The 12,922-nt window shown below is 34.7% G+C and overlaps 2 protein-coding genes and 1 long non-coding RNA gene across 4 annotated transcripts; 2 read left to right on the plus strand and 1 right to left on the minus strand.

Moving 5' to 3' along the window:
• Positions 1–1,310: 1,310 nt before the first annotated feature.
• Positions 1,311–2,100, plus strand: LOC112748227 (delta(3,5)-Delta(2,4)-dienoyl-CoA isomerase, peroxisomal-like). Its single transcript, XM_025796440.2, is given in 2 exon segments — positions 1,311–1,511; positions 1,514–2,100. Coding segments are annotated over 2 exon segments (777 nt in total). The 5' UTR covers positions 1,311–1,321.
• A 5,726-nt stretch (positions 2,101–7,826) lies between these two features.
• On the minus strand, positions 7,827–11,275 carry LOC112750120 (DNA-directed RNA polymerases II, IV and V subunit 12). 2 transcript variants are annotated; one of them, XM_072218993.1, is made up of 5 exons: positions 10,457–10,807; positions 9,592–9,683; positions 9,095–9,209; positions 8,847–8,939; positions 7,827–7,981 (listed from the first exon to the last, which is right to left on the minus strand). In XM_072218993.1, the coding sequence occupies exons 3-5, from the start codon at positions 9,132–9,134 to the stop codon at positions 7,959–7,961; spliced, it is 156 nt and encodes a 51-aa protein (XP_072075094.1). In that variant the 5' UTR covers positions 9,135–9,209; positions 9,592–9,683; positions 10,457–10,807; the 3' UTR covers positions 7,827–7,958. The 2 variants fall into 2 exon arrangements, with proteins under 2 accessions (XP_072075094.1, XP_025654464.1); XM_025798679.2 differs by lacking the exon at positions 9,592–9,683 and having other exon boundaries at positions 10,457–11,275.
• Positions 11,276–12,054: 779 nt separating this feature from the next.
• LOC140179646 (uncharacterized) lies at positions 12,055–12,631 on the plus strand. Its single transcript, XR_011873362.1, has 3 exons — positions 12,055–12,196; positions 12,290–12,343; positions 12,563–12,631. It is a non-coding gene; the product is annotated as an uncharacterized lncRNA (long non-coding RNA).
• Positions 12,632–12,922: the final 291 nt, after the last annotated feature.

A 12,922-nucleotide genomic window follows, 5' to 3' on the forward strand; every position in this document is an offset into this window, starting at 1 on the left:
TGGATTTTTTGTGAAATTTGTTGTAGAATATTGTTGTTGCTGAAATTTTGATTTTGGAGTATTGTTGTTGCTGAGTTGAGTTTGAGTATTATTGTTGTTGTTGTTGAAATTTGTGAAATTCTGGATTCTTGGAATATTATTGTTGTTGCTGAAATTTGATTTTGGAGTATTATTGTTGTTGTTGCGGAAATTTGTGAAATTCTCGGTTCTTAATGATGATGATGATTTTCTGAGTTGAGTTTTTGTTTGTCTAAGTTTGAATTCTGGACCTGAGTCCTGGGTTTTGATGAGGATGAGGATGATGATGTTGATTTTTTGAGTTTTGGTTGGTGTGATGCAGATGGTGATGGAGTGGCAGTGGATGAAGGGTGGTGGTGGTGGTTGTTGTAGTGGTGCTGGTGCTTTGCATGATGATGATGATGATGATGATGGTGGTGGTGGTGGTTGGTGGTGGGTGGTGGTGGTTGTAGTGGTGCTGGTGTTTTGCATGATTTTGGGGAAGAAGGGATAGAAGCATTTTGGTTTGAAGGACGGTTTTAAAACAAACCGAAATTTTGGGGACCATTTTGGAGCGAAAAAAAGGCGAGGGACGAAAAAAATTTTCGGCCTCTACATTAGGGACCAAAATCATACTTATCCCTTTATATTACGATCAAATAGTCATTTCTGATCATGAAAAATTGAGGCGTTGTCCGTGTTAGTTATCATTTTAGGTGGTTGTCAACTGTCCAACGTGATAGGTAATGATCCAACATGTCAATACTTTGTTTTAATTTAAAAATTAAATAATTATAAGTGAAATTTACATATTTAACCTAGAGTAAACTACCATTTGTACCCACGAAAGTTGAAAACGCTGACATATTTACCCATAGAAAAAGAAAATTACCATTTGTACCCATGAAATATGGATTTCGCATAACAAAATTATCCAAACACTAAAAAATTACTTAAAATCCCTAAATTACCCCTATCTCCACCACCACACCACCTCCTTCACCCAATCACCTTTCTAACCCTAACCCTCTTCACCCAGCCACCACCCCTCTTTCCCTTTTCAATCTCAAATCCCACCACCACCCTCTTCACCCAACCACCACCCCTCTTTTCCTTTCTAACACACTCTCACTATTACTTCCCACTCAGTCCCCACCACTGCTCCAATGGCTCCTTGCCACACCCTCCTCTCTTTCATCCTCACAGTCACAGCAACACTTGCTGCCGCTTCGCCGGAGAAGAAGAGCACCTCAGCAGAAAGAGTTTCAACGACCGCGACCTCGGTCCTGTTCCTCCCAACTGGAAAGGAAAATTAGGAAAATCAATGGCGGAGGAGAAATACAAAACCCTAGAGGTAGTAGAGAAGAACCCCAAATCAGGGGTGTTCCACCTTTACTTGAATCGTCCGAGACAACGCAACGCTCTGACGCATGATTTCTTCACTGAGTTCCCCAAAGTCCTGTATGCCCTGGACCACAACCGTGACGTCAACGTCATCGTGTTACCCGGCGCCGGTTGAAATCTATCACGTAGTCCTACCACGATGCCGGGGAGAGTATCCGTCGGCAGATCCTGGCGATGCAAGATTCCGTCACGGTGTTGGAGCGGTGCCGGAAGCCAGTGATTGCTAGTATCCATGGCGCTTGCATCGGTGGTGCAATTGACATCGTGACAGCCTGTGACTTAAGGTATTGCACGGAGGACGCGTTCTTTTCGGTGAAGGAGGTTGATTTGGCCCTGGCTGCTGATCTCGGCACTCTTCAGAGACTGCCATTAATTGTTGGCTACGGTAACGCCATGGAGTTGGCCTTGACAGCTCGCCAGTTTTTCGGTTCTGAGGCTAAGCAGTTGGGCCTTGTTTCTCGCGCTTTCCCTTCCAAAGATGACCTCGATCAAGCTGGCAGCTGCGTCGCTGAAAGGGACTTCCCCGCCGCCTTGTGCAACAGAAAGATTATTGGGGCTCGCTACTTCTCCGCCAGCTACGAGGCCACCAACGGCAAGATGAATGACACCCTTGAGTACCGTTTTCCCAGGGACTCCGATGGCCATGGCACCCACACCGCTTCCATCGAGATTGAGAGAGAGAGGAGGGGGAGGAGATGATAGTGGTAGTGGTGGAGAGAGGGGGTAGTTTAGGGATTTTATTTAATTTTTTAGGGTTTGGATAATTTTGCTTGTAAAAATTATTTTTCATGGGTACAAATGGTAATTTCCTTTTTCTATGGGTAAATATGTCAGCGTTTTCAACTTTCGTGGGTACAAATGGTAGTTTACTCTTTAACCTAAGAAGAGAAAGCTTTAAAACATAAGAGTTAGGGGAAGAGTGGTTAGGTGCAAAGAGAAGAGAGAGCTTCCCAACAATGGCGATTTCCATTCCAATCAATCCAACGGAATTGTCGTTTTGAACCGTCATTCGTCGTTTTGCGAGTCGGGTTTATGCAGTCGTCAGAGGCCACTTGCGAGAAGGGAGAACAATCGCAGGGGAGCAAGAGCCACTGATGGAGGAGACAACACTTGTGATTATGTAAGATAAGGTCTGAAATTTCATTCTCACTTGATTATGTAGTTCGTTTGAGTGATTTTCTACATGCTCTTCATCTATGCATGTAATCGGGGTTAGGATTTGCATTGTTATTGTTCCTGATCCTCATTGCTGTATATTTTTTTGTCTATTTTTAGTTTGTGATTAACGGCATAAAGCACCTCCCGTCGACCTTATTCTCATTCTTTCTCTTCACAGTTGAATTTCTATCGACACTGAAACTCGCATATGATGCAGGTGAGTTCGTCATTTAGCACCTTGAAATTTTCTCTTCAAAATTATCTATGGTCTCTCTTTAATCTTCTATCCCTCTGCCTTCACAAATTGGGGCTTAGGGTTTAATTTGGGTGAAGAAAATGAGAAGAAGAAAGAGTTCTTTCGAAGAAGGAATGAAGAGGGAGAGGGTTTGTATGACATTGTTAACATCATCTGTCACGTTGGACACTTGACAGTTACCATGGATCATAACTAATGCCCTCTCTCACTGGTTTAACATTTGGTTAGAAATGTCTGACGGAGATAAACGTCGACAGTGACAACCTTTTATATTATTATTTAAAATGAATATTCAATATGATCCTGACAATTATTTCGAAGGGATTACGAAATTTTCAAACAAAAAAAAATATCCAACCAAACTCCTGATCTTTATTTTTTTGGAACTGATTAGCCCTTATCCAAAAAAAAAAAACCACCGACACAGGGACTAATCAGTCCGATAAAAGTAAAGCTCAGCAGTTGAAAAAGTATTATTTTATTAAAAATCTCGTTGTTTTTCGAGATAATTATAAGGATCATTTATGATTTTTCTCTATTTTTTATTATTTCATATGCTTATACGAATAACGTCTTTTTATTAATTTAAAAAAAAATAATATTACATTTTTAAGGTGATACTAGTTTTATTTTTTCAATTAATTTTAATATAAATTTTAATTTTAAATAAATTCACTTTTTGAGAATATAAAAAATATACTTTAAAAAGTAAAAACACTCGGTGGATTCTTTGGTGTAGAATGGAGGAACAGTTCTACACATGTAAAAATATGTTGGATTCTGTCCTTGTGCAACAAGTGTCTCAATAGAAGACAGTTTCTGACGCTACACAGTACCATTGTCCGGTGTATCACGTGATGAGTTTAGGTCAGAATTTGTTAATTTTGCTTAAATCTGAATAATTAACCTAAGCTAATTGTTGGGCTTATAACGTTGGCTGTTTGGGCTATAATGTTAGAAGGATGAGGTGTTTTTAGCGGATTGAAATGCCTTTTAAGAATATATTATCTCATGTCCCAAAAAAAAAAGAATATATGTTTTTTTTGGTTAATTTTGGGTCTTGAGATATAATAGCCTATGTGAATAATATGTGAACACCCAACGGCTGGAGGTAAGTTCTTAGTGGTATATATTATTTAGGTGGATTGAAAAATGCCCTCTCAAGTGATAAGTAAATTTTTCAGTTTAAAAAATAGTATGTTTATACTTGTCTATACATATTTAATTATTAGTAGTTTAATATTTAAAATGAATTTTGAGTATGTAATCTAAATAAACCATGATTAAGACAAATTTATTGAATAAAGATTGACTAATATTAATAGCTCATCCTTAAAAGCTCGTTATCAAATAAAGAGTGCAGCACATTAATTTTTTATTTATTATATTTTATATTAATAACTTAAATTTAGGATTTAAAATTTAGTATTTATGATTTATGATTTAGATTTTAATATTAAAAATTTATAATTTAAAATTTAAATTTTAGTATTCAAGAAGCATATTTTCTATTGAACGGATGAAAGTATAAGCATTTGTCAATATTAACCAATTAAAATTAATGAATAAAGTGACAAGTAAATTTTTGAGAATTTATAGTTTTGATAGATTAGTTTTTTTAAAAAAAAAAATATTAATAAAATATTTTATAGTAGTAAATTTAGAACAGTATCTTTAAATTACCACATATGGTTGAGATAAAAATTTTAATTTGAACTAACTTATCTATATTTATTATCTTAAAAAAATTTATTAATATTTTTTTAAGACTAATTTATTCAAAATATAATTTTTTAGAAGTTTATTGTCACTCTATTCAATTATGTATGATAATACCTGCTTGCACTTAGTTTATTTGTCACTCTATTTAATTAATTAAAGTATGATAATATCTACTTGCACTTAGTTTTAGTGGTACTCTATTCAAATTTAATAGTATTTATCTTCAATGAATTTTGAGTATGTAATCTAAATAAATCATAATTAAGACAAATTTATTGATTAAGACAAATTTTGAGTATGTAAATTTATTGAATAATTTTGCAAAAATGTATAAAATCATTAAATGTGGCTAATTGAATGTAAAATAATTATAAGTAATTTAGAAAGTGGTTAAATCATATTATTTTTAACCATTCTCTAAATTACTTATAATTTTAAATTTCTCACTCTTTAAAATACGTAATCAATTTTATCTTTATTCAATAAATTTGTCTTAATTATGATTTATTTAGATTACATACTCAAAATTTATTTTAAATATTAAACTACTAATAATTAAAATATTTTTTAAACTGAAAATTTACTTATCACCTGAGAGAGGCCTTTTTCAATTCACCTAACTCATATATACCACTAAGTACTTACCTCCATCAATTGGGTGTTTACATATTATTCACAGGCTATTACATCTCAAAACCCAAATGTAACCCAAAAAAAAAATATTCTTAAAGGACATTTCAATCCGTCAAAAACACCTCATCCTTTTAACATTATAACCCAAACAGCCAACCTATAAACCCAACAATTAGCCTAAGTTAATTATTCAGACCTAAACAAAATTAATAAATTCTTACCTAAACCCTTCACGTGACACACTGGATAAAGGATACTGTGCAGTGCCAGAAACGGTCTCTTACTGGGACACTTGTTGCACAAGGACAGGATCCAACACATTTCTACATGTGTAGAACTGTCCCCCCATTCTACACCAAAGAATTCACCAAAACACTCCCTTAAAAATACTCTTGTATCTATTTTCTTTTTATCAATCTTAAGTTATATCTTTCTGTTGTTTCAGTCAATAACATGAGAACGTATTCCTGTACAAATCCATAAATGCACATTACAATTGGGAGTTGGAAACAATTATTAAAATTAGACGTTATCTAATTTAGACATGGCAAATTAAAATATTGGCATGACAAGATATAGTTTACCAACATTTAACCGCCAAATGATCACTTAAACATAGTAAACAAACAACAAAGAATAAAATAGATCCTTTTTAAATTTTATTGGGATAAACTCTTATCTTGTATGCATTTTATTATTTTTGATTTGGTTATTTATTTGGCAGAGATTATATGAGCAAGGTGCAAGGAAATTTGAAATTGCGGGAATTGGTGCAATTGAATGCTGCCCTTCAAATAGGCTTAAGAATAAAACAGAATACTTCTCGGAAGCCAATTATTGGGCACTTAAATATAATGAAGATCTTAAAACCTTGTTGAAGAATTGGCAATTGGAGAAAAAGGACATAAGATACTCCTACTTCGATACTTATGCTGCTATCCAAGATCTCATTCAGAGCCCAATTTCTTTTGGTATTGTTATCACATGCATACTTATAAATCATAATGACAAAAAAAAAAAAAAAACCTCATTGCATATATTTCTTTTTAGTATAGCATATATATTGGAAGTTAGGATTAGGACACTAGGAAAATACCTACAAAAATATAATTTCAATCTTTTTCTTTTAAAAAAGAAAAAAGTTAGTAACAAAATAAGAGAAATAAACAACACAAAACAACAGTAACCGCAATTGGTACTTATCAGCTCCTAATCATTTCTGCGGATTTAATGAGTATTTATTTAAACTTTGCCATATCAAATCAATTCTAAATTTTGTAAATTTTCTTAGATTGATTTATATAGTAAGATGTTAGAATTTAACAGCTCGATAGATAAAATTTATCGTGCATAAGAAATTATTCAATTGTGTAACTCAACAAAACCTACATTGAATATAAATAAATATTATATATATATATATAATTTTAAGCTTTCTTCTTAAAAGACACTTTAATTTCTAACTCATTAAAAAAGATACTGAAGTAATCTTGAATGAATTTTGGTGAAAAAAAATGTAAAACTCTACAAGTTGTTGTCCTGTATGAATTTGTGAATTTTGATTCTAATACCCATTAAAAGAAATAATGTTCCAAAATTTTAAAAGTATTTAGATTTTATCCCTAAGTTTTATTTTTAAGAGAGTTCATATGTGCCATTTTCGAGATTTACAGAAATAAAAACTGCTAGTGAAATTGGTAAGTTGAATGCTGAATTTCCATGTTTCCCAATTTCTATTATTTGTTCCAACAGACAACCACCTTTTCTGGGATCCTGTCCATCCTACGGAAGCTGCTACTCGCATCTTTGTCGGTAGACTTTTTGATGGACCTTCAAAATATGCATCACCTATTATCATAAGACAGCTTGTATCTGCTTGAATTTCTTTTTTTTTTTTTGGCATTTTATATCTTAATTTGTCCTCACAATTATATAATGTTTTTTTTATCGTGTGATTATCAAGTAGCTTAAAAAGTTAAAAAAGGCTGACGAAAAGGAAATAGAAGAGAGTGAGTGGGGGATTGAAACAATGATAAAGACTAAAGAAGAAACATAGTTTACGTGTATGTGTAGTCTTTATAAATTTGGGTAATGTTGATTTTTTATTCTATTTTTTTTTTGTACTTTTTCTTACCATTCCATATAGTAGTAGGCTATGATGCAGGGACACTGACACGACACGGGACACACGCGAATTTTAAAATCTTACATAATACGGAGACACGCATATATATAAAATATAAAGTATTTTTTAGATAAATTGTAATGATATTTTGATATTTTATTGATATTAAAATATAAAATAAAATTTTTAATTATTTTTAATGTCTTATTTTAATTATATCAAGTATTTAAAATATTTTTTATTTTAATAAATAATAATATATACTATATCTAAATTTATTTTAAAAATATATGTTAAGAATAAAATTGGACACGCGAACACGTGATGATATTTAGGTGTGTCCAAGCGTGTTCGGAAAAGAATTTTTTATTTTTTATTAAGACACGGTTGGACACAGCAAACACGCGTGTCGGATGAGTATCGGTGAGTATCGTGTCCGAAATATGTCTGACACGTGGACACGATAACTCAGCGAAGTGTCCGTGCTTCATAGATAGTAGGTGATCCATTTGTTCAAGACTCGAAGGATCATTGATGGTTAAGTTTCAGTTTCATAAGACTTCAATAAAACTGTAAACAGAACAGCACATTCACATCACAATTTCATTACAAGTCTATAACGGTTGCATTGGAAAATACTTGCCAACGCCACAGCAGTTTTCGTCAACGTGCCTCATACTGGACAACTGCATAAAAACCAAAGAAAGAAAGATGTAAATGAAAAGTGTAGATAAATTGCATGTATGTCTTAAAGTAGTGCATCAAATGCAAGCATGTCATTCTCAGAAGAATCCCAGCCATTAATAATTTTCCATTTTTCAGTAACCTAGGCACAGCGAAGATGGTTAGCATTCAACACTAACATATGATGTTTTTGATTGACCTATTTCATTTCACATTGGATTTTGTTCTTATTGTGTTATATTTGAAAAAGGAGCCTTGGAGCAATGCTTAAGTTGTTTAGGGTTCAGTGCTTCCACCAAACTCTCTTAGATATAACTTATCAGATGAGCAACTACTCAAAATGATGAAGAAGAACAAATACTTGTTGACATGATTGGTTAATTAAACTCCTAGACCCTCCGTAATTTTCTTTAAAAAAAAGCATCAAATTCGAACAATACATAGTTGTTAGGTATCAGGCAAGAATAAGTCATGTTACTACTTCTAAATACGAGTACTTGTTATTGTACTAACTTCTAAGGAGGTAGAGACTCAAACCCTATGTCAAAAATCAAAGGTCAATTCTGTTGACTAGTTTGGAGCCTATACATGCAACTACATTTTAAAACCTAAGAGAATTTAACTATAAGAATGTATTTCCGAGTTTCATTCGGGTATGGTGTTCCCAATTTTACCCGTAACCAAAATTAGGGTTACGATTACCTCTATAATTCAAAATAAACCATCCAAACAAAGTGCACGTTTCATGCATTGAAAAATTAGGCATCCATGAACAACACATTACATAAACTAAAATTATGAGAAAACAAGATAGGAAAATTGAGAAACAGGGATTATGAAATTCAAATTGTAAAAGAGAGGGCTTACTGCGACGAGTGCGCTTCTTGTAAAGGATACGGTAACCGCACTCTCTGCACTGTATAACATCACCTGGTTTCAGCGTATTCTCCATACCACAATCTGCACAACGAAGAAACAAATGAAAAAAGAAAACTTCAAAAGAACAAATTGTCTTTCAGAACCCTAGAATCCAAAACCACTCATAGGCAGAAGAATTATCGAAAAAACAAATATGAGACTGAGAGATGAGATGAGATGAGAGGAGAAAGAGAAACCTCCGCAGATGTAGCTAACTGGCTCAGCTTGAGGATCCATCGATGGCGCGGGTTTCTGAGTGATCGAGAGACTCAAAGATTTTAAGTTTCAGGTTTTGGTGCAGCCAGCAACACACTATAAAAATAGGGCAGAGAGATACGTTTTAGCCAAGGTTCTGAAAACCGAACTGCTCATTGAACCACTATAATTATTGGTTCATTAATATATTGGTTCAACCGGTTTAACCATAATTCAATAGAAAAAACCATTTTTAATAAAATAATAAATAAATTATAAATAAACATTCTAAAATATCATTACAATCTAATATAAACTTTTAAATATCTTCTAAATTTAAAACATTTCATGAAATGACTTCAACGAAAGTCTTAAAATCTTAAAAAAAAGTACAAATTTAACAGTTAAATAAAAATATATCTAAACATAAAATGCCAGCACAAAAATTTGTCATCAATCATCGTAAGTTAGTAAGGCTTGGACCATTGTTGGAGCATACAAATTTTACTCCCGAGAGACATGAGGAGGAATGATAATGTTTTCGAATCTTGTGGGAGAAAGTAGTAGTTCGATTTCTACTAAATCCAACACCTGAATATATAATACATTTAATCAATGTAAAGATAGAAAAATGCTTGTATTCATTAATGCAATTGCAATGCTTTGGTTTCAGTTACATGAAAATTTTCATACTTGTGCAACCACAATTGTCATTTTCTTTTACCCTGTTGCTGTCAAACTTATACGAAAAATATCTCAGATACACCACAATATAAGCTTTCAATTTCAACAAAATAAAAGCTATAGATTATAGAGAAGAATACAATCAAGATTGGAGAGTATTTGTGAACTAAGAACCATAAGGAGCGGTTGTATTTATACTTAATCTGACAATTCCTATCTGTAGTTTACATTTTAGAACTAAACTAGTCCATCCAAGCCATCATTTAATCTAATCAGAAGTGAACCACAAAATCATTTGACAAAATGAAATAGCACTTCAACTGCTCTTGTCATCTTTAGGATTCCACTTTAGCTTCCTCAGGCTGGAAAAATAAATAAATACATAAAAAGAAAGGAAAAAACCCTCCAAGTTTTATAACATGTTCTGTGTTCTGAAATTAATTAATTGTTAAAACTTAGGTCAATACCAGTTAACAACGCTTGAATTTTGATACAAACTGCAAATCATTGGTTCCAATCCAATTCCAACTAACTTCCATGCGAACAATATATTAAAATTAATCTCATAAATAAATAAATCTGATCCAAATAATCAATAATCTCGGTAAATTAAAATCAAAACACACAAAAAAACAAAAAAAAAAACAAAAAAAAAAGAACAAGCGATGATTGCCACTGACCTTCGAAGACGATGCCGACAGAACGTTGATTGACCAGACGACGGCGGAAGAAGAGAGCAGGGGTTGGAGACTTGGGGGCAGTGGCTCAACGGACGGACGGCGGCACTGGCTTAACGGACGGGCGGCGGCACTGGCTCGAAGAGAAGAGAGGCTAGGGTTGGAGAAGGGGGAGTGATTCACACTTCAGAGTTCTGGCTTCTGGTCGAGTGAGAGACTGGGAGGCATGGTCGAGTGAAGCAGTAGGGACGACGGCGGCGGTAGGACGGTGGCGGTGACACAGCTTGAAGAGGAGAGTGACGGAGGCTAGGGTTTTCTTTGAGAGGGGGAAGCAAATGCGTGAGAGACACAGAGGGTGAGGCTCGTTTTCTTTATCTAATACCCAAAACGGTGACGTTTAAGGCTGGAAGGTCAAAACCGGCCGAATCCTGGTTCGGTTCGACCGGCAATTTCCGGCCGGTTCATCGGTTCTACAAACACGGACATTGCAAAATCTTTCTACAAACAAACAAAAGGAAAATCATCATCTTCCTTCCAAATTTCAATTTCCTATCTTTTACTCTTGTTTCAGTATTTCCTTTCAAACAAACACAGTATTAGGGCCTCATTTCTTTCTTCATAATACCGAACCAATAGAATCTAGTCTGACTTAGGGATAAAGGAAAAAAAAAAGAGAATTCGATCAAACCCTTTGCTGTCTTGATGGTCATGGCTGCGATTCAGAGTATCAACACAGTAGCAGAGGCTATGCCTCGACTCACCAGGTTCTCTCTTCAAGCCCCAAAATTGGTCAACACTTCTTCCCTTTTTTAATCAAAAAGGAAATTTTTTATTTGTTATTTTTTTAATATTATTTACTGCATGATTGGGTTAGAATATGAAACTTTGTTTCTTAGCTTGGCTTGGAAAAATGTACATTCCTTTTTTCCGAGAATAGGGTATATTTGAATTTTTCTTATAATTCGAAGTTAAGAAGAAGGAAAATTTAGCAACAAATATAACAAAATGTTACTTACTATTAGTACAATGTTCCTGTAATTTACTAATTTATTTGACTTATGCGCCTTTAATTGAAAGACTGGAATATTGACTGATGTTTAGCTTGGGTTTTTCATGGCTTGAACACTTTTGGTGACCCAAATATATTAAAGGCTCATTTGATTCATGATATGAAGGCCTAAAAGAGAGATTAATTTATGAGTTAATATTCAAATTTGTCCATGAAAGATACTCTGATCTCTATTTTAGTCCCCGAAAGATAAAATTAATCAAAAGAGTCCCCGAAAGATACCCAAGTTAATCACGTTTGTCCTTCCGTCAACTCCCTTGATGACCTGGCTAATGTCTGCTGACGTGTGACGTTAGCTGCCACCGTGGAAGAGGCCAACGTGTCATAAGCTATTGCTGACAAGGTAACTTTGGGAAAACAGTTCAAATCAGTCCCTCAGTGTTTAAAACATAATCCTAATTTCGACGATAAATACGTCGCGTTCAACAATCGGAGGGCCATATGTCTGGGCAAGTGTTGAAATTGCTGGTTTGGGGCGACGATGGAGGTAGCAAATGGAGGCCGTGGCAGTGGTGTGTTGTTTCCGTCGAATGGCAGTAATGGTTCCAGCGCTTCAATGCGAACCAGGAGAAAATCCATGAGGAATCATGTTTCTGTGGGTTGAAGGCTGGGATAAAAAATCTAGGACAGCAGAGAACCCAGATAGACAATTCCGTGCATGTCCAAGGTACCAGGTGAGTGTTATGGAATAAGTTAAAGGTTTTCCATGTTGTTTTGTGTTGTGGGGTTTTTTTCAATTTTTTGTTTTTTGATTTTTGAATTTGCAGAAAGGCCGTCATTGCAATTACTTTAAGTGGGTTGACGATGATGACTATGAAGGGGTGGGTGATAAACTTATATTTTATGATGTATTTTGTGCTCAAATTGAGTGTTTCTATCAATCCTTCACCCACTTATTCATGTAAATTGCATGGTTTTACTATTCCTTCCTTATTTTATGATATATGTGAAAACATGTTTCCTATGCTTTAAAAATATTAAATTTTAAATTATCCTTTATTATCATTCGATGCCGTGATCTGTGTGTTAAGTATTTTCAGGTTTCATAGGGCAAGAATGGCTTTGAGGACAGAAAGGAAACATACAAAAATGGAAGGAAAGCACAAAAATGGAGTTTTGAAGAAAAGGCATCGACGCGAATGCGTGGACGACACGGACACGTGCCTTGCGCGAAATGGCATCGACACGTACGCGTGGACGACGCGGACGCGTGCCTTGAGCAGAACGCAAATGACGCGTACGCATGACTGACACGAACGCGTGACAAGGAAGAACTCCAGACCACGTGAACGCGTGACAGACGCCACGTACAAGAATCTGCAGAAAACGCCCCCAGCGATTTCTGGACCCTTTTTCGGCCCAAATCCAAACCAGAAACACAGAATATAAGCCAGAGAATG

The sequence above is a fragment of the Arachis hypogaea genome, chromosome 15 (assembly GCF_003086295.3).
Source record: "Arachis hypogaea cultivar Tifrunner chromosome 15, arahy.Tifrunner.gnm2.J5K5, whole genome shotgun sequence".
Classification (NCBI taxonomy): Eukaryota; Viridiplantae; Streptophyta; class Magnoliopsida; order Fabales; family Fabaceae; genus Arachis; species Arachis hypogaea.